General features: G+C 38.2%; 1 protein-coding gene across 6 annotated transcripts in view; it reads right to left on the reverse strand.

Moving 5' to 3' along the window:
* Positions 1-23,033, reverse strand: part of SHTN1 (shootin 1) — a 95,665-nt gene that overhangs the window by 54,305 nt on the left and 18,327 nt on the right. For all 6 annotated transcript variants that reach the window (XM_019642980.1, XM_019642976.1, XM_019642978.1 and 3 more), the window contains 4 exons: positions 15,446-15,506; positions 8,877-8,971; positions 3,431-3,599; positions 1,189-1,286 (listed from right to left, as the gene is read on the reverse strand). In XM_019642980.1, the coding sequence (XP_019498525.1) occupies positions 1,189-1,286; positions 3,431-3,599; positions 8,877-8,971; positions 15,446-15,506 (423 nt within the window). The remainder of the gene's footprint in view (positions 1-1,188; positions 1,287-3,430; positions 3,600-8,876; positions 8,972-15,445; positions 15,507-23,033) is intronic.

Consider the following 23,033-nt stretch of genomic DNA (forward strand, 5'->3'; position numbering starts at 1 on the left):
AGTAGGCATACGGATGTCCATTATTTTGGTTTTTATACTTGTCAGATATCTGAAATAGTCATAATAAAACTAACTTCTGAAATGGCTTCCAATAATACCTCTAAGCAAAAGGGGAGAGAATCATCCATAAATAATCACAACTGAGGACTACAGTGCACCAGAATGTGTTTCTTGTCTCATTCCTATGGTTACATTCAAAAAACAAACTAAGATAGTGGCCCTGAAAGGGACTCTGAGTCTATCAGCACTTCCGGACAGTGTGTGAACGGATTTCTTTTAGGGTAAGTTGCATTTTGGTTTGGGTTTTGATCAGTAACTGCTCTACACTGTCCGATATTAATGACATTTCCAACAGATCATCATCCTTCTTCCCACTCATTAGGACGTCCTGCCACAATCAGGCAGAGCAATTGGGGCGGGAGGTTGGTGGGCACCGCTTCCCAGCCTTTTCCACATTATGGCCCCTAAGAAAATGATGATAGTGTATGGGAACCGGGTGACTGGATGAGGCTGTTTGCTGAAGGGATCAATCCCTGGCGTACGTGTGAGCCCTCCGAGGAACATCAAAGTGCTATGTACAGCACATCAGTTGGGAAGAAGCTCTGGGTTACAGAACCTGAAAACCACCGACGCAAGTTAAATCGAGACTGCGGTTTAAAGGGGGATCCTTGAAGCCTCGTGCAAAGAAAGGCAATTACCTACTCCTGCTCTTAAAGACAATTCAAAAGGAAAAAGATTCTCCAAATACCCACTGAACCCATTTTGCCATCGACCTATCATCTATGCCGCTGTTGGAGGTACAGGATATAGCCTTTTCCAACCAAGCCAGCCACTCCTCTGCAGAGGGAAAAGGCTGCTTCACCAGCAGCAATAAAGTGTATGACTGAAATTGCAGATATTCTTACAAATTTGCCTCATCTAGTGAGTTATGAAGGGGCAAGAGGGGACCCCCCAATGCTATTTTAGTGTTTTATTTATTGAGCTAGATAGAAGGGATGGATATAAATGTTCATGATCTCATTGTCTATTCCTTTTTGTGTATCTGAAACCCTGGGGAAAGGGAAGAATAAAATTGGTACATGGTTCTCGTGTCAGAAACCAGCTTTCAATACCAACACGTTAACATGGCTGGTCCCCAAACACCTTGAAAATACTGCAGGCTTTGCATTTCAGGCCTAAGATACATACCTCTTCAATTACTTCTCCAAGTTTGCTCTTCAGATTTTCCAACTCAATGGCTAACATCTTCTTTTCCTCCTGAACAGATACGATTTGATCTCGAAGTTCTGCATTTGTACAAAAAGAAAAAAAAAGAACCGAAAGAAACCTCGTTTTAAAAGAAGAAATCAATGTTGTCAAAAGAATCGAACGTGCCAATCTATGTGCCATGTATGGTCAAGGTTATTTAACAATTAAAAGGAAAATGGAAATCTCACTTCCATGCCCCCCAACACAGCCATCGTTATTGATAATTTTGTATTAATCAAGCAATCTCACGATGTTCAACGTAGCAGATCACGTTTTCTTTATATTCTATCAAACCCACATTTGAGAAAACAATCTGGCATTTCAGGAGTAAAATTTTTTAAGCTCTCAGCAAAACAAATTAAGGCACTGTACTAATTTCTTTTTTATTTTATAATGGTCATGGGCTCTTGTCACAATACAATATAAACATTTGAACAGTTCATAATTTGGAAATTTTGATTTGAAGAAAAAATTCCTGATTTGCTGCCAATTTATAGCCCTTCAACATTATTCGAACTGACTCAAAATATAACCTATTTGAAAAAGGGTTAATTCTAGTAATTTTCTCTCCAGAGGTGTGGGTGTTTTGTTTCTTAATTTATTTCACATTCCTTATTATTGGGATTTAATGAGAACTGTGTTACTAGATTGAAAATATTAGCAAGTGTTAAGTGCAAAAGCTTCTGGTGTTAAAGTTACTTTTACTGCACAAATGTTAAAAATGTACATATGGATTAGCACAGAAGACTTAAATTTACACCCAGCCTTATGGTTTTGCCACTTAAGTTTCCAACTACTTTTAATTTCTTACCCTTCTTCAAGGACAATAAGAATCCTGCTGTATAACCAGGTAAATTTTACAAATTAAATCAAACTTTTTACATTAATGCAGCTTAAAGGAGTTCTCAGAGATTTATTTCAGAATCACTTTCTCTAATGGCTGGCTAATCCTAAAGGAAGAACAAAGACCATGCCATTCAAGACCTAACAGAAGGGAGAATTGTGAACACAAAAAAAATTATTAAACTTCTCTCTCCCCACCAACATAAATATCATTTGGTTTTAGGTTAAGGGAGTAGAGGGTCAGGTAAAGATGATGTTCTTTATACAGTCAGCCTCGATACTCGCAAGGATTGGTTCCAGGACACCCTCAGATACCAAACTGTGAATGCTCAAGTCCCTTATATAAAATGGCATAGTGTTTGCATACATCTTAAGCACATCCTCCTGTACACATTAAATCATCTCCAGATACAATACCTAAGACAATGTCAATGCTTTGGAAATAGTATTGTTTAGGAAATTATCAAAAAGAAAAAAAAGTCTGTACATGTTCAATAAAGATACACCCATTGTACACCTATCCCCATAGTACAAGTCAGCCACAACGTAACATTTTTCTACTGAATATTTTCAATCCATGGTTGGTTGAATCCGTGAATGTGGAACCCATGTATATGGAGGAGGGTTCACAGTACTTTCTTCTTTATACTTGCAACTGAAATTCTGTTTATGAAACAAATTAATGAGTACTGCTTTTGACATGTGCCCCAACAGTTATGGAATCAAAACCTGCCTTCCTACATCTTAAAATAAACAGTGTGTGTGTGTGTGTGTGTGTGTGTGAATAAAATTAATGTGTATTTAATGGATGGATCATGTGATCTTGCCTAACAGCACTCTTGCTGGCCAACAGAGCTGCTGAATGCTGCATACTGTTTACAGCTCATTGCCTCCATCAGATGAGAGTTTCTTTGAGGGCAGACAATAACCAATTTAGGAAGAAATCTTCCCCAAAGATTCCTACAGAGAACCAGGCAACCAGGAGGTGTTGGCTGAATATATTTTTATTCATCTTTTCATTCATTTCATTTTCATTTCATCATAACTATCTTAACACATAGTCCACATTCTTAAGAAGTTTATAGACTACCTGGCAGTTTGTCCAGACAAGGCTTTCAAAAGTGCCTACTCCCAAGCGAGAAAGCAACTCGTAAAGCACAGATGGTTTTCCCTATCACGGTTCTTAACCACGCTACTCCCTAGGACATTTAAGTCAGAGTTTTTTCGAGGTAAAACCCAGGCATCAGTATTTTCTAAAGGTCTCATGTGATTCCAATGTGCAACCAGGGCTGGAATACATTATCGAAAACATGCTCAGTAATTAAGCCAAGAGTCCCACCTTTGATTTGCTTCTGACACTGCACTGAGACACAAGTCTCGGCAGCCCCATCTGGTTCTGTAGTCGAATCTTCATCGTCAATGTTGATCTCTTCAGTTATTACATCTGGTCCCAGCTTGGCCATGTATAGCATGCTGATCCTTTTCAAAGTCTTGTTTTCTTTATTTAGCTAACGCAAAATAGAAAAATGGTTATTTTTAACAGACGTCACATTGAGTGTCTGGGATTTTTAACAACAGACAAATGAAGTGTATTCTTTTGTCTTACATAGTCATCAACAGTCACAGGATGAAATAACAATTAGAGGATTCATTAAATAAGGTTTTACTTACACTTCTTAATAGTAAATTTATTACTTTAAGGAAAACCTGATGCCAGGATTATAGCCAGTAGCACGTGAGAATGCTAGTTACCACTGGTAAGAAATATAAGAAGAATGAAGATAAAACACCAGCATAGATGAAACCAAATATCAATTTGATTGCCTTAATTAAGGCACTTTATTTCAAGTGAATGTTTTCTTTGATGCTGTGCTATGAACACCTGTTAAATGTTTGCCCAGCGCTCCCCCTTTTCTGGACACTGCCAGCCAGTACGCCTCTTTGCTCCACGTGATTTCTGTGGAACTGCCATGTTCCCCCGAAACACACCTCATCCCTCTGGCCACAGCTAATTAGTCCAGGAATTAGGCATAAGACCCAATCCTGGCCAATCAGATCCCTTCTCTAGAAATCTGGAGACTGGAACAGACAGATGAGTTCTTTCCATACATCTAGATGTACAGAGGCTGTTGGCAACCACATTCCAGTACTGAATTGAGGCATCGAGGAAGGTAGTCTAAGCAAAGCCGACATGGAGCTGATGTGTAGAGTGAGGCAGAGAAAAGCAAAGGACATGGGGTTTCCCACAGGCTTCAGCCCATTCCCGAAACGCTCCTGGCTCACAGATTCTATGGGACTCTCCAATCCCTCTGCAACAAATTCTACTTTTGTTTCCTTTCTTGCTGAAGCTAGCTCAAGATGTGCTTCAATCTGTACAGAGTTCTAATAATACACAATAGAAGAAAGTTCAAGATATGTTTCCATTATCTCTTTAAAAAGAATTTGAATACACAACAGAGAAAAAGAATCCTAATTCGTTACTGTATTTGTTACTCCTTAATGTAGAAATGAGTTGGTTTTTAGTTACTCCACTATCATTACCTTCTTTAGCTCATCTGTTTACGTGCATATAAATGTCAGGACAAAACACACACACAGACTGCACGTGGTCCCAAGACCACAGGAAGAAAATATGGCTTTGGTTGTGTTTTCTCAAGACAAAGAAATAAAAGGTTTTCTCTTATTGGAGCCTATGAAAGTAGAAGATTGATTTCTCTCATGTAAAATGTAAGATATAGAAATGCAAACGTATTTCCTTTAAGGGCCATTGACCATCAAGACAAGTTCCAAATTTAATAATTGGCATTGGAAACAAATACAAATAGAAATACAATTCCCTGGAAAGCAAACTGCCCTTCCCTACTGTAAACCTTACACCACAATAAGATGTTTCGTCTGGTCCTTGTCAGGCTTTGGTCCTTCATTTGTGATCATAATTGGGATCCCTCAGGGTTTCTCTCAGGGAAAGCCCAGCCCATTTCAATCTGGGAGACTGAATTCTTACCCCAATAAGAGTGAATCTAAATATGTCTCAAGTAGCTTGGTGTGGAGCACAAGGGGTTTCTTGACCTCTCTGGAGAATCAGGAAGAACCTCTCAGAAATGGCTATGAGCCCTTCATGGATTCTTCCTGGGAAATCTGGTGAGCCCTATTTTGGGAATCAGACACAGCGCTTTATTCCCTGTCCCCAACCCACTGCTCCGGCGTTCAGCTCCCCAGATTACATTAGAGGATCAGAAATAAGACACGAGGCCCATGGTTTCCCAACCCCTCTTCCTTAAAATGGAAAATTCAAGTAAGCACTGTTGGGGGCAGAGGGTGTCTTTGAACCATGAATGCTGGAGCATAGCGCTAGAGGCTCAAAAAGCCTTGTCAAGTCTCAAACAATGCCATGTTTTCTGAATGTTAGGGAAAAAATAACAATTGAAGAAAAAAATAAAAAAAACCTCAAGACTGAATCTGTAATTCAGCCTCCTGATATTTAAACAAATGGCTTCCAACTCTTCACATTAGAATCTCTAGAGATCTTTTGAAAAATCCAAATGCACAGCCAGACCAAAATCTCTGGCAGTGGAGCCCAGCACAGTATTTTTTCAGAGATTCCCATGTCATTCTAATGTATATCAACACTGAGAATCACTGACTTAGAGTAATGCAATTAGTACACATTTCTATAAAATGAGAATAGCAGAGCTAAGAACCATCTCAACAGCAAATTATCTCTGCTTCTAGAAAAACCTAATCTTTCAGTGTCCCAGTTTTCTCATCCGCAAACTAAGGATAAAAATAGTCTCTATCCATAATATGAAGATAAAATGAGGTATTACATATAAAGTGTTTAATGCAGTGACTAACATAGTAAAAATTCAGTAAGTGTTAGCTATTAAAAGTTTAGTTTGTGTGTCTAGTTTTCCTTTGGAAATCTTTTATCAGCTAGTTTTCTTTAACCAAGGCATTCGTTTGTGCATTTTTTATTTCCTCCAGGATACTTCTGAAAAAATGAAAATATTAATTTTTGCCATCTGGTGCTTAATATATTTCACTTCCCCAGGCCACCATCACAGTAATACTTAAAAACCTGATAATTAAGAGTTCTGGCCTCAAAAATAATTCGATGCCTCTATCAAATTAGGCACCAAAACACACCAGCTATTCTCTGGCTGTGATACAACTACTCTTTTTAACAAAGTTACTAACTCAAGAAAAAGGGACAGAAAATTTCAAGTCTTCTCTGAAACATTGTTTTCACATTTTCAAAGAAGAAATATAAGATTTATATCATTAGATCCTATGATTATACTAAGTGAACACTTTTGAAAACTCCGAATTTACAAATTTTGGCTATTTCATTGCAGTTGTCATTCATCAAATTATATAGGTTAATGGCATGCTTTTTTTTTTTTTTTGGAGCCTCTAAGTCACAGGGCAAAAATAAATCTTTTATAATCCTGCAGTGACAGAATCTTTTATATTCTAATTTAAATGGTGTTTTTACATTGCACACAGTTTAATAAATATTTAAAGATACAAAATAAGTAAGTTGAACAGAACTGGACCATAAGGTTTAACTAACTGGTCTATACTAATCAGTTTAACCTACACATTTTAAAAAAGCAAAGTATCCATTTTTGCTTTTAAAAAAAGTATGTAGTCAAATTGAATTATAAGAATTAAACATCCTATTTGTCATTAATTTGAGAGCAAAGATTTATAAAAATAAGATTTACAGAAACTTTATTGCTCAGAAAATGGAGCATAATTTCAAAAATGACAATAATACCTAAATTAGGATATGCTATTATCATGTATTGATCATACATAATGAAGTTTCTAAACTTTGCAGTCAAAGCTGTTGTATCTGCCACATCCAATGAGAATATCTATAGTGTTTGACTGAATAGGTGTTTTAGTTTGTTTTGGTTTTTTTTGCTCCAAGCCCCATAAGTTCATAGTGTATCCTTAAGAACAAGCCATTTGTCCAGAAGTCCAAAAAGACTTCTTAAAGAATAGACAATAAACTGAACAAGTTAAGGATCCTATTGTCAAGGTAACTGTAAAAATGATCTTATAGATTAGTAAAATAGTGGTTCACAGCCGAGGATGGATACAACAGTCAGCTGGCAGCTGTTCAGCACACATCTGCCTGGGCCACACTCCCAGAGTCAGCGAGGCTGGGGGACTCTTCAAACATCAATCCTCGTCTACCCTGACCCTGAGGACAAGACCATTGTAGCTCAGAGAGGCGAATTCTCTTGTTCAAAGCCACCAGTTAAATTAAAAGGAGGGGTGGGGTACAAAGTGATTTTTTAATTATTATATGGATCAATGATTCAAGTGCATAATGAAAAAGAAGTCTGCCTCTTTCTCACTCCACACTGACTAGTCCATCCTGTCCCTTACGATGAGACGGCAGATCAGAGAACAGAACTTGCCCGAAGTCACCTATGCCCAAAGTGACACAACCAGGAATAAAACCACTGTTTCCATGAACTCCCCAGTCCTGAGAGCCAGTCAATGCTCTCCATTTGCAGGTACCATTGCATCAGGAATACTTGCTGATAACAAGAGGAAATACAGAGACAGACTACCCTTGGCCCCTACAAGATTCAGGGCGTCTGGTAGGGTCCCAATATTTGTTTCTGCTTGTTCCAAAGGAAGAAAGAAAAAAAGGAAATGAAAAGAGAATCCACACAGTATTATGGACCAGTGAACTCTCATGATGTGCAGCCGAGAAGAAATGATGTGAGAGCACCCACGTCATTACTGTTTTTAAAGCAATCACCTGTATTGCTATGTATTCTTTAGATAAATAACAGAAGTTAATACACATATTTCTAGTCTTAGGTTCTGACTGCATATCCTATGAATCCTAATGTAGTGTTATTACGCAAACAATTAAGCAAATACCTCTAACAAACACACTGCTAATGCAGAGAGAGGGAGGGAGGGAGGGAGAGAGAGGGAGAGAGAGAGAGAGAGGGAGAGAGGGAGAGAGGGAGAGAGGGAGAGAGGGAGAGAGGGAGAGAGGATACACACATGTAGCCACACAGACTTGTAGAATGTCAGTCACATCAGAGAAATACTTTGGAGGTATGTGATGGGGGAAAAGGAGAAAGAAACATAACCGGCATTACTAATGAAATTTGGTTGAAAATTGCTGTAATCCATTTTCTGATAAGTGGTTCAGATGTATTTTACACAACCCAAAATACATAAGACAGAGATAAAAACATTCTTTAATAATAATGTACTTCTGATGAGACAGAATACAGAAAATTACACACTTGGTAAATTCATCAGCTAGCAGCAATCAGGAGAGCACTGGAGGCCACCCTTAGCATGCTTTGCTTTTGCAAATAATCACCTGAAATGTACGGCTTGCAGCTGACTGTTTCATCTGATTCAAACATGAAACACTCACCACTTTTTTATGTCACACCAGGTTAGTTTGAAGCTTGGTTAGCATTTTAACCAAATGCATACACATTTGGAAAGTCCAATTCAACAGACTAACCTGGGTCCACGTTTCATAGGCAAAAAGCACAAATGCTGAAATACACATATACAAATGCTCCTTTAACAAATCAAAATAACCTTTGCCTTAAGACAGATATTTACATAATCATATTCCAGTATTCTGAGACTTTACAAAACTTTCCTCATCATCAGAGTAGACAATAGATGAGAGAACCAGGAAAGCAAAAATAGGATAGAAGCCACCGAGTAGAGTAGCAAGTGGAAATTTAAAAGCTAAGGTAGAATTCCTTTAATTTGAATAGTCTCACCTTTGTTGCCAAGGCTTCAGCACTTTCTCGACAAGTCTTCTCAATTTCAAGATGGTTCTGCATAAAATTAACTTCCTCTATAACCATGTGAGAAACTAGGAATGAGGGGGAGAAAAAGTCTCAGCATTCAAAGATTAGTCAGCTATTCCAGAGCCTACACAGCTTGTCCCATGATTAAGAATACTTCAATTCTTTAGCCAGCCAGGCCTTTAGCTATCATGGAAAAAAGAATTTAAGATGCTGCCCGCATTAAATCTTAGCTAATATTTGAATGTAGAAACAAAAAAGAACACAACAAAGGACCTTTACTGCTGTTATACACATTTTAGAAAGCTACTTAGAATGTTTTTAAGTGTCTATTTTCTATGTAGCTGTATACATCACCGCTAATTTAAACAAAAGAACCTCTCATAAATAAAAAGTAACAAACGAGATTGCCTTTCCTCATCAGGATATAACACATTAGCTAATGCGAAATTTAAAAAACTAAAGCTTAAGTTGACCTCATAACTGTAACAAAAATGTGGCAGCTAAGGTAAGTTTTGCAATATTAATCTTTATTCGTGACAAAGTAGTTACTATAATAAATAAAGGGCAGAGAAGTATAGCAACAAGATTTATGTATTATGTGATGATGAAAATAGATGCTAATAAATTGCTTCTTGCATCACAGCCTGTCAGGGAGACTAGGAAGAAAAATGTTACTGGATATTTTACCAACCCTTAAAAAACAGGAATTTTCAGATATTTTTTTGGTAGCTGGTTTATATAAATTGAGATTTAAAAGTAAAAAGTAATTTAGAACTCGAATTGTATTCTGAAGATCAAGTAAGAAAAATGCCCATTCCTTTCACCCATATTCCTAGCAAAAGAAAATGTTCAAAAATCTCAAACTTCACTATAGCCATGTATACTTACTGACATTTGTTTGGCTTTAAAAAAGAAAAATTAAGGATACCCAAACGTGAAACCCAACAAAGTTAGGCAAAAAGCACTGGGCTCACGTTAACACAAAGAGAGATTACTTTTGCTTCATTTAAGCTTAATTAACCTGCAATTATGATTAAACTCAGGAGAAAAAATTTCTCTCCAAATTAAATACAAAAATGTATTACTTCCTAACTCTGTCCAAAGTTCTTATTATGTTAATATTCAAATTCATAAAGCAGCACTAAATGGCCAGAAACATCTCTAACCTTGACATTTTTTCAGGGGTAATAATAATCTGCAGCAAATGCAGGCCAACCAAAAACCACTTAACTAATTAGTAGTTGCAGTCACCGAGAAAAACATGAATCAACACTGTTATTACAAGTGGCACATTTGAGTGGCATCTAATTATGACTTGATGAGCACGATACTTGCATTATCAACATTACTACTGCATCCCATCAGGGCCTAAAAGCTGCTGATGGCATTGACTTCGAGAAACTCCCACTCAATGGTGCAGCAGCACCCAACAATCGGCTTGGCAGGGGCCCCCCTCACTAAATGACACGTTAAGCGTAATTACTGGTAGACATTGTAAATAAACAGGATTGGAAGTGAAAATTGTACCAAGTGCATAAGACACAATCTGACACATTGGAAGTGGCAGCCTTAATTGAGAGTTTCTTTGACTGCTCAAGATCATTTCAACTGCATTTCTCAGAGGACAGTGATTATAACTGTGGAGACAGACGGCATAATGGTATCAGCACTGCTGACAGAGCAGTGAATTAAATTGTATCTGCTGTTGTGTGAAAGCCTTGATGAGAGGTACAGATGCCTTAGTGGTCTTATCATTATAACACAATGGTCATGTTGTCATCAACCTTTCTGGCTCCAATTGAAAAGAAATGATTGTGTGTTGAAGCTCTCCCCCCTCCCCCTTCCACACCACCCCCCTTCTCGTCTTCTATCTCTTGTTCTGAATAGAACCAATTTTCAGAGAGCTATGAAATCACGCAATAGGTCCTAAAATGCAGCTGCTTGGCATACAAACGGGTCCCCATTAAACTGGAATCACACACAATATGTGTTTATGCCAGAAGAACAAATAGAAGCTGAACACAGGCCAAGTTTATTCACACACACAAAGCCCGTGTAGCTCTTCATCAATATAATTGCCTTTTATATTGTAGTTTAAATAATAGGCTCTATTATTTCCTTAAAATCCTAATATTCCTGGCATTTTATCACTGTGTTTACAAGGTAGGTTCTTCAAAAATGTGAAGGAAAGAGAAAAGAGACCTATACAATTTTTACAACATCAAATATTACTTTGAATTTTTTTTAGCCTTAATACTTGACATCTTCTGCCACAATCTGGTATTTCCACTATCATAACAAAAACATAAACACTCTGCATTTTTCATAGGAATTTGACTTTTTATTCAATAACATTCTTGCTCATGAAAGAGTAAGAAAAATTATTACGTGGTAGTAAGGTTTAGGCCTAGCAAAAAAAAAACAAAAAAAAAAACAGAAGCACAAACTTATTTTCTAAACATTTTGTAAAAATCTGCCCTGTCATCTAACTTGATAAACTTAGCTAGGTAGCACTAGATCACATTTTTTCCAATTCTGATAAGGAATACTCCATCAGTGACAGTTTTTATTTCTTCTTCTAAGAGGGAACAGTAGAAATTAAAAATTGTGCTTTAATTTTTCATTTAAAAATTATCCCAATGCTAAATTGGTAACATAGAAATCTACTTACTAACTTCTTAGATTCAAAAGCGAAGAACATGTTTCAAAGGGCATTTATATCTTTAAGAAGCACAACCACATTTCCAAAACAAGTCGGGTCACATGACACCAAACAGGATTTTTTTTTTTTAATAAACAAATTTATTTGTCCCTTTCAAAGGATAAACGTTTTAAAAACCTTTCCTTGTTCATTTAATGATTTTCCTTATGGTCCTGGAGTTCGGGATTGTGCCCTGATATCCACAATCCATGACCACTGCATCTAAAACACCTATCATATGAAGGTTTAAAAAGACCAAAAAAAGATGAGCTTTAAATAAAGTGACCCTGTTACTGTGTATGTCAAAAAGAAAAATCCTAGTAATTTAGAACTACATACTGAAATATTTACAGATAAATGATATGATGACTGGAATTAGTTTCAAAATAATCTGAGGTCAGTGAGATCAGGTGTGTGGACATATAGACGAAAGAAGAAAGAAGACTGGCTATGAGTTGATAACTACTGAAGCTGCATGATGGGTATAGGAGGGTTCCCTATGCTATTGTCTCACTTTTCTATCAGCTTGAAATTTCCATAATAAAAGTTTTTTAATGACTCTGAGAACTCAGAAGTGTAACCTAGAAGTACATCAATTACTGCTTTTATCAGTCAAGTTGAACTAGCAAAGGTGTCTCTCCTTTTCTATGACCCCAAAACACTCTTACTCACTTGCCATCATAGAATACATCACACAGTAGAATAACTAGGGTTTTTTTTTGGGGGGGGGAGGGTGGGGATAGTGTGTACTTGTTTTTGTCTCATACTAACTGTGAGCATGAGCGCAGAGATTTCACTCTACTCATATCTGAATCTCTTACCGTTAGCACAGTGCTGTAGCAAAAGTACAAAGCAGGTCGTCATGTTCGTGTTTATTCTAATGACTGGAAAAATCTATCAGTCCTACATTCATCTGTGAACACCCTTTTACAAGAATGTGCTCTGTCATGCAGAATTCCTTAGGAAGCATCACCACTTCTTGAGGCAACTATGCACCCAGCCTCGTGCTAAACCCTTTACATGTGCTCTCATAAAGCCTCACAACCAGCCTGTGAGGTAGGCGTTCCTGCAGCAGTTTTCTATTTGAGAACACTGAGGCCAGAGAAGCTAAGTTAACACATCCCAAATGACAGAGTTCTAGCTGGGACAGCGCAGCCAGAGTGACTTCTAGGTGACTCCAGTTTTCTATGTTCCTTTCTAATTCGTCATATGTAAAGGTGACACCACCAATGGTGTTGCTTCCTGAACAAAACACCACTCCATCCAGCCAACTCTCAGCAACGTTTAGATGCCAGGATGTCTCTCAAGTGTATGTGGAGAACATGCCATACGTTTCTCTGCAACATTAGATACTTAGAAAGGTTTTCATATAATAAGGAAAACACCCATGAAAATGGCGGGTACAGGAAAATTGGTGTGCCCTACAACAGAGCAAAGGATTCAATGTTATGGCCTAAAAGACATGAAAGGACTTGACTTACTCCTGTCACAGGAATCGGTCTTCCTAGGAAACAGCCTCGTAGTGGTGGTTTTGCGCAGAAAGATAGAAGGCTCAGGAAGAGCTGGCAGAGGGCCAAGAATGGCATGGACGTGTGGACAAAACCAGTCAGGAAAAGCAAGCTACGCTGGGGAGGGGAGAGCCCTACGGCCTAACAAAGCTTCCCCCTGAGCTGTTCTTCCTATACTTGAAGAACTAGGCCTAGAGGTCAACATTACAGAACGCCTATTTCAACTTAGCACCAAAGGAACTTTCCCCAAGAGCTGTCCAAATGTGGAGACGTGTCCAGGAACTAACTCACAGAAGGCAAGTGGTAGGAACCCTAAATACTGAAGGGCAGTCAAGCACTGGACGGGGCAGTGGGTGAGATGATGGAGCAGCAACTAACATCTATTGAGCTATCATGTCAGGCATTGCATTCCCCATGTTTTACACAGATTATCTCGTTTACTCTTCAAACAGCCTATGAGGCAGGGTCATTTATCCGAATTTTATTAATGCAGGAATTGCTCAGGGCTACATGGATTCACACCAAATGGTGCTTTTTCACTGGTGACAAATGCTTCACTCCCTTCCAAAACTGAAATTCTGTGTTCAAACATCGTGAACCATTTATCTCAGATACAATCTTTTTAACTAATATTTAAAGCTTTCTTAGTCCCTAAGAGAAAGTCACCCTTGAACTATTTCCACTGCACACAGTATGCCAATCTACTATCAGTAATTAATTCAGCATATGAACTGGTCACCATGTCAGTGGAGTAATTCAGCTGTAACTCGGTGTCAGCACAAGTAGAAAAACATCCCATTAATCCTGCATAAGGAAAGGAGAAAATCCTATACACCTGTCATTCCTACATTCATAAATAAGAGGTATTTCTGTCATAGATATTGGCCTCCAAACACAGGGAACACCAACAATATTCCCCTTAGATTTTCTTTGTTACAGCCAGACACTTGAAATAAACTGGCTATTGAAATTTAACTATAATGCTGCACTTTTATAGCTACTTTACCTTCAACAAGAATAAAACGTTTTGTTATATAGTTACCAAGTCAACACTTTCTGTTCAAATCAAACAGCCTGGGGGCGGCCAGTTAACTCAGTTGGTTAGAGCGCAGTGCTCATAACACCAAGGTTGCCAGTTCGATCCCCACATGGGCCACGGAGCTGTGCCCTCCACAACTACACTGAAACAACTACTTGACTTGGAGCTGATGGGTCTGGAAAAACACACTGTTCCCCAATAAAAATCTTAAAAAATTAAAATTAAAAAATCAAACAGCCTGACTAGTACAGCATTTACAGAATGATGGACAAAGGCCCTACGTCCAAGGGGGAGGGTCACTTTCCTTCCTAAGGTCCAGCCCTTTTCCCATGGCATTTTCCTTCTAACCCTTCTGAGTGTCACCAGATAAGTTCTATTTTGGGGGATAAAATAGTAACAAATTTACATCACATAACAAATAACAGCAAAAATTTAGAAAAGTATTACAGGTTTTGTGAGAATATAACTTTCCTTGGTGAGAGGACTATTTCAAACATTCAAACTCTTAAAAATGTGTAAGTTCTGTGAACCTAGAATTCCTTTTTTATAAACTAAGAAACTAATAAGTCCACTGTAAAGATGTATGGATAAGAAGACTTGCCATGGCACAATTTATAATAACTAAAAACAAGAAATAACCCATCTGTCACTGAATAAATAAATTATGGTGCTATAAGAGAGCACTTTGGGCAACAATTAAAATATACATCTCTACTGACATGTAAAGATAACCATAATACAGAGGATGCCGAAAAATATGTATACACATCTTAAGAAAGGAAAAAACTGTATTAAATTTGTCATACTCAATATATACCGATAACAAGAGATGAATACAAGTCCTGCGTATACATTTTTTTGGCACTCTGGTATATTGTTTACTGAAAAAAGCAGACTGCTAAACAGAATGCAAAGTAAGACTGTTTTTTGTAGATGCATATATCACACAGATATAAGACCAGAAAAGAAAGACTATAAAATACTAACATTGGCTTTTCTCAAAGAGTAGGGATAACAAGTAATTTTTGTTCTCCTTTACTTGTTCTGCATAGTAAAATGTGTTATAACAATACAAACCATCTTTTATAATCTCACTCTCATAAAACAATCATGCTCATTCCATTTCCTTAAAAATCAAAGTAATTCCAGGGCATTTGGGGAAAATGGGAAGAAAATTCTTGCTTTCTTGGATGCCCAATGCATCAGCAATAAACACGGGGACATGTCTACCCACAGAATCCCAAAACACAGTTATGTGTGTTGTAATGATTCCACTGAAATGCTTACATACTTTTCTGAAATTCCTCCAGTTTTCTAACAGCTTCATCCCGTTCTTGCCTAATTTTGTCACACTGAAATGAGAAAACAATAAAAATATTAAATTTACATCATAAGTTTGGAAAGACAAGAAAGAGTAAACGTATGAACAATAGCACTTTTTATGAAAAGAAAACAAACGTTAAAAAAGCATGAATGCTCACATGGTATTGGTACCAATGTACGTGGCCCACTTTCTCGGACCTTCTAAGGTAGTTAAGTCTATCTTACTGCTCGTCATCTCCTCAGCAACAGACCAATTCAACATCCTTGAGTTAAAAATGAATTTGTTCTCTAAAAGAATAGTTGTGCCTCATTTGAAGTAGGTATTTTGCTAATTCAGTGAATGCCCCACTCATTCACAGGTCAAATTCCCCAAAACTGGGTAGTTTCAAATATCCAGAACCCTGGAGAACAGTCAGAAGTGACCAGTGCATGAAGAACAAACTGCTACCACACGCCCCACGCACTTTCTTACTAAAAAAAAAAACAAAAAAAAACAACCATCCCTGTGTCCTTAGGATTCTGTATAGAAGAAGGTAGCCATTTAAAAGGAAAAAAGATAAAATATTCTGCAATAAGCAAGTATCATTTACATAAATGGATTTTTCTTTTTCTTCTCTTTTTTTTTTTTGCAGAGTTTATTAGTGACACATTCTCAGGGAAGAGAACAGGCCTCGTCAAAGTGGGAGAGAGAGAAGGAGAGACAGAGGGAGAGAGAACTCGTGGGCAAGAGAGAACTGGCGCAAAAAAAGGATACATAAACGGATTTTTCATTTTAAAAGGTAAGAGGAATCACTAAAAAGACTTTAGCGGGTAAGACCTTAAAAGGCAGGAAAAAACCACCAGAAACTATTAAAGCATAAAGACCTTTTAGGGAAATCTGGTATAGAAGTAAGTATTTATTATTTTAACAGGCCCTGAAGGTATTAATGATTTCTTTTAAAGTCTAATGTTCATTATGAGTACTGAATTAAATTCACCCTGAATTTCATAAAACAATAAAGTATAACACATTTTAGAAAGATTTTCATCAAAAATGTCTAAAACTTTAAAAAGTGATTTTAGCTATTAGAGCGATAATTAAAATTCTAATTTTGTGGAATACTATAAGAGGATCATGTGAATAAAATAAAACTTTAAATCATATTTTAATCCTACCATGCCAGGTAAATATATATTGGGATTTCATGCCTTTGGATATTTTCAAATTTCGAAGGCTAAAAAATAATGATGCTATTGATAATTTGAAAAATCCAAATTAAAGTGGTGAGATATTCTCATCTACTAGACTGGCAAAAACTGAAAAAGTCTGAATGCAGGAATTGGAAACACACATACTGCCTGTGGGAGTGCAGCTAGCATTACTACTTGGGAAATAAACTATCAAAATTAAAAATGCACACACACTATGATTCAGCAATTCTACTTCTAGATTCTATTACTACAATCTCTAGTAATGTTTACAGGATGAGCTACTCAAACATGTAAGTATTTATTATAACAATAAATCGTGGTATGCTCATGCAATACACTATAGAGCAGTGAAAAAGAATAAACTCAAGCTTTATCAATGTATCAACATAGATAAACCTCAAAAGCCAGGTTGCATAAAAGGAATTGTAGAATATGTATCAAATGATACCTTAACACACAAACACATACAAAATTCATGACAGTAGCTATCTGAAAAGGCAGGGAGGGTAAGGGGACTACAGTTGGGCAACACAGGCGATAGTCAACGTTTTTATCTGTGGCATTCTTTTTTATTTTTAAATTTCAAAAAAAAAATAAGTTAATTCTGTGTGTTGTGCATTTGATAGTATATGCTTTGCCCTTTTCTGTGCTTTTAAAATATTTTTAAAATAAAAAAATGTTAAACAGTTCAGTTTTCCCCTTTACTGCCTCAAAAACTCAAACTTCATAAAAACTACCACCATTCATTCGGGTAAACCCGTTTTGACAGGAGTACATGAAACAAGTACACAGTGCTAAATCAGCAGAGCCGTTTACTACATCCTGACTTAGACCCTCCACAAGAGGGGTCCGGCTGGACCATTTCCTAAGAGAGAAGGCATACAGTAGTCCCCCCTTATCCGCAGGGAATACATTCCAAGACCCCCAGTGGACGCCTCAAACCACAGATAGTACAGAACCCTATACATACTATGTTTTATCCTATATAGATATCTATAACATTTAATTTATAAATTAGGCTCGTAAGAGATTAACAATAATAACTAATAATAAAATCACTGTAACAATATACTGTAGAAAAAGTTATGTTAATGTAGTGTGTGTCACTCCCACCCATGTCTCTCTCTCTCTCTTTCTCTTCCCCCCCCCCAATCTCTCTCTCAATCTCTCTCAATCACTCTCTCAAATCTCTGATAACCCATCTGGTAAGTGAGAGGGCCACGAAGTAAGAACATATGGGTAGCATATCAGCATAGATACGCTGGACCAAAGGGATAACTTACATCCCAGGTGGGACAGAACGGGACAGCGCAAGATTTCTTTGTGCTACTCAGAACAGCCTGCCATTTAAAACTTATACACTGTTTATTTCTGCAATTTTCCATTTAATACTTTTGGACCGCAGTTGATCATGGGTGACTAAAACCGCAGAAGTGAAACCGCAGATAAGGGGGGACTGCTGCATTCTTTCATTACGGTTTTCTTGTGAAAATCTATTCTCTGTTAAAAAAAAAAATCTGTCTAATATAGTTTCTAGTTCCAACAGATAAACTACATTTATTGGTTTTTGGTGTTTAAAATTCTAAACTCTAGAATTCTGGATTCTCAAATTAGCTTTATGAGATCCTTCAGGATACAGTCTACTGTTTGATCCTTAATTTTAGGAGACAGCTACCTGTTGTTTTAGGAATGTTTCTAGAATGTGGCTCCTGCTGGTTCTGTATTTCCCCACCACCATGTCAGTCTGCCCACCCCACCTCCACCAATGCACAATGTAGCCCAAAGCACAAAAAGAAATATAATTCCTGACTAAATTTAAAACCCTGAGTTAAGACTGCCAAATAAAATATCTCTGGTATTTTACGTTCAAATTAATTTCATGTTTCTAACATCTGGCATTTCTAGAGGTATAAAATGCCCCCATGAAAAACTGTCTTTATCTAAGAGTTGGGGCTTGGGGGTGTTGCTCCCAGATTAATGCCACTTGGAATCTTCCAGACACCTCTCAAAGCTCCACCTGAAGACATTAGACATTCATTTCTTCTCACTTAAATCAAATAGCCGGAGTTTTCACTGACAAAAAAAAAATGGAATGAGCATTAAACAGGATGGTACTCTACCTACTCAGATATGAAAAAGGCCACCAACTGACATCACACAACCACCAACAATGCAGCTACCACGTACAACGCATGACAACGTTAGGGAGGTTTATACCAATCCCCCAGAAGTTAAGACATTATGCCCATGCTCTCTGGATATCCGACCCAGGGAGACAGGCTCTGGTTAACAACGGGTCTCAACATTAGTCTTATTCCAACATGCAAGGAGCCGGTTTCTATAGTCCAGCTATGTGCTATTGCACGAACCCCAGTCATCACCAGCAGATTCAGAAGCTATCCCCCAACCCCAGCTGTGTTCTATCAAGGGTCTTCATGTTGCTTTGCTTTCTATTTTCTGCAATCACATTATGATAGAACTGGCAGCCACGGCATTTACCATCTGCTATGGCTACTGAAAGGGGTATGTAGGGGGGCGGAGGGGGGGAGGGATCTACACAAGCTGCAAACGCAGCTTACTTATTTGGAACAGAGCTGAACAACCTATGAAGGATGAACCCGTTTTCTAAGCAGAAATCCACACATCCACTTATTTTATAATTTTAGGTGAACCCAGAAAAATACCTTGTAACCTTTCTCTCATTCTACCCACAGAGAGAAGTCAGCAAGGGTTCTGGGCCTTTTCGGAAGAATGTTACATCTGTATGTCCCACTGAAGCCCCTCATCCCTCCTACTCCTTCCTCCACCGAAGCCCCTCATCCCTCCTACCCCTTCCTCTACTCTGCTCACGCAGCTGCATCATTTGTAGAAATGGCTTCTTTTTGTCTGAGAATTGCTCATGAAGATTGTGCAATAGCAACAGATGTTCTTGGGCCCACGTCCCTTAATTTTAATGCCCAATGATTCTCCGTAGCTCAAGGTTGGGGTGGAGCCCAGCAACATGAGCGCTGGCTGGTTTAAGCAAGCCGGATAACATGACGTCTACTGTAGAGGCTCTATTTTGGCTCTTTAGAAAGTGGTGAATTGACCAGAGGTTGGCCTTGCTGGTTTTGAAAGCTCTTAATATTAGAAGCCCTGGCTCCTTTCCAGATCTCTTCCTTGAGCCTCATCCAGGCAGATACCTGGCTTCTGAAATTAAACCAGCATTTCAAAGCCCTGGCAGAGTGATTTTCAGAGGAACGTCTTTCCACGGTGAAGTGACAATACCCCCTCTGCAAGCAAAATGGGTAGCTCTGTTCTTTGTCCCTCGCATATCATCCAACTACTGTTTATACTAAAATGTCTGCTTAGCAGGGCTCAGCAGAAGTCTAGATAACTGGTGTAGACACCAAGGCACCTTTATATTTTGTTGTATGTATAGTTTATGCAAGAAAAAAAAACCAATATTCTAAATTTTGTCTAAATTCCACTAACATAAACATTAATTTTTATCTCCATGGCGCACAAATGCAGTGGAGGGTTGCCAGCCTGTAGAAAAGCCAGTTTGGGCCCAACAAGTATGCATATGCACCACATACACACATCAGCACACGATCTAGACGCAGGTGAGTATCACGTAGTTGGCTGCATTAGACTTCTAAGCAGGTATCTACTATAATTACCGAATGCCTCTATTTCCTTCCTCTGAGCACTGAACAATTCATACAGCACCTATGCATGCCGGGTACTGTGTCAAGCACTGGGGGGAATATACTGAGGAACACAGACCACAAAACATATGATCTTACAAAACACATGATCTACCAAGAAAGATCAGCAACAAAGCAAGCAATTTTTTTTTTTTAAGATTTTTATTGGGGAATTGGGGGGATGGGAACAGTGCTGGGGAATTGGGGGAAGGGGAACAGACAAGTTGCTGTCGTTTTGTTCTTCAATCTAGTTGTGGAGGACGTTGCTTCACTGGCCCAAGTTGGCACCATCATTGCACTCTTCTCTGGCGAGGCAGATCAGTCGCCGGCTTCTGGACGGCCGCTCAATGCGGCTGCTGGCCGCTCACGCTGGCTGCTGGCTACACACTGTAGCCCATGGCAACCCACTGCAGCAGGGGCTGCAGCTATGCCGTCGCCAGTGACTCATGGCAGCCCAGCTCCAGGTTGAGCTGTTGTTCAGCATCTTAGCTGTGGAGGGCAGTGTCACTGGCCCTCATATGTGGGATCCGAACCGGGGCCCTCTGGCATCCCAAGCGAGTTCTTAACCATCGCGCCACTCGGCCGGCCCAAAACAAGCAATTTTTAAGAATACTTTCTACAATGTAAGAAAGACTACACTATAAGAACATATAGCAGAGGCTATATATAGCACCAAGTCCGAAGAGATCTCAACCCCACGCCGTTTTTACTTCTTTTTCTTAAAGTTCATTCCTTTCATGTCCAGTTACAATATTTAAAAATTTAAACACATGCGCAGCATCAAAATTGTGCGTATTTACCTGTTTTAGAATCTTTGGTGATGCAGTGAGAGGGCCATCAAATAATTTTTAACAATAACCAACAATTCCACTGTTCCGCCTATGTATGTTTGGCTAGAACTCAACTGCTTATCCTTAAACAACACAATCAATTAAATCATTCCTACTAGGATGGAATTCCTTTCACCCTGCCTCCTTCAGTGGTGTCCTTTCTTCCAATTCAAAGTTCTTTCCCTCCAATTTTCGCAAGCAATAGAGTAGTAGCTGCCCCTCTAACGCTGTCTTACAGCATTGTCCAAATTCTAGGTATTGTGTGTTAGAGGGAAACACATCATCAGGACAGAGATCCCTGCTCTTTGTTTCTGGATAGATTGCTGTTAATAAGAGACTCATTTTCACTTTCAAACTGCTAAGTAATTACTTTTTCTCTGGCACAACCACTTGCCACTCTGTTCTAAAGAAACTGCATGTATGTGGATGTATTATGCATGAACAGTTAGCATAATGGATGCATATCTTGCTCTTTAAAGTGGCTTCTTCGTATTGATTTTCTTTTTTTTTTTTGAATAAAATTCTTGGGGACCTTCACCTCTGAAATGTACACAAGAGGAAGAAATTTTAACAATAGACAGCTGAGCCAAGATGCAAACAGGATCATATATCTCGCTTCTTGAAACCTAAGTCTTAGAAAGTATCTGTCTAGCTCCCTTTTCAGTCATTGCCCCTGGCACGCTGACAGGGCCGCCTGATGCAGTTACAGGAGGAGCTCACCCAAACGACTTCTAATCAGCCACTTAAACATTTATTCATTTCAAAACGCAATCTCAGCTCATAATATTCAACCTAAATACTTACTGTTTAAAGGCAGGCATTCTTCTATTATACAGATTTCCTTCTTTTTATGCACGCTCCACACAACATACCCTCCGCCCTCAGAAAGTTGAAAGCTATTCCATTAAAAGCTCAGTGAGGCTTTGCCCCACCCCCACCCCCCATATAGGAAAAAAAACAACAACAAATAATGATGACCAAGATCCTGAATGAGTCATAACAGAATGCCCTTCAATTGTAGAAACATGACTAACATCTGAATATGGTGACTGCTTCACAAGCAAAGGAAACCATTTTATTTGGTTGATTCCAAAATGTATACTCCTCTATTTTTCCATACCCCCCAAAATAAATGTGGAAGCGTTGCTGACTTCAATGCCACAGGCTTTCTCACTTTTTAACACATTGTTGATAATGTCATTTAGAAACTAGGCAAAAAATAACAACAAGTAGCACCCTTTCCATAATCTCCACTTATCTTGATGTTAAAAAAACAACTGAAGTTTTTATATTTTAATCCCACCCATATAACTTGTACACTATATAACAGTTTGATAATAATGAATTTTTGTTGATAAAATGTGATAAGCACATAAGAGATATACAGATGTTTTATTACAAAGAAGCAAACCATTAATTCTGCTTGTGAGAGAACTAACAAGACTTTGAAAACCATCAGTGACATTTAAGCCAAGCATTAAGAGCTACTAAGAGTCTGTCACATGGAATTGAGTGAGGAACTTGTCTTTTTGTCCTTTTCCCATCCCACCCCCAAAACTCTAGGCATTCACTTTTATCACTACAATTTATCAGTTATTTATCAACTTGCCTGTGTCCTTCAACGTGGTTTTACTCGGGAGTGGGACCTTCATATCTTTTTCTTTACACCCCAGGACTCAGAAGGCATTCAACAAAAAGTTTTCCCTTCAAAAATTTGTCCTTATAATCTCAAAAAGATTCTGATTCCACCCTCAAAGACATTGGTAAAAGTCACAAAATGATCAACATTATACTTCTCTTAAAAAGGGAAAACTGCGGGCCGGCCAAGTGGCTCAGCTGGTTAAGA

The sequence above is a fragment of the Hipposideros armiger genome, unplaced genomic scaffold (assembly GCF_001890085.2).
Source record: "Hipposideros armiger isolate ML-2016 unplaced genomic scaffold, ASM189008v1 scaffold_74, whole genome shotgun sequence".
NCBI lineage: Eukaryota > Metazoa > Chordata > Mammalia > Chiroptera > Hipposideridae > Hipposideros > Hipposideros armiger.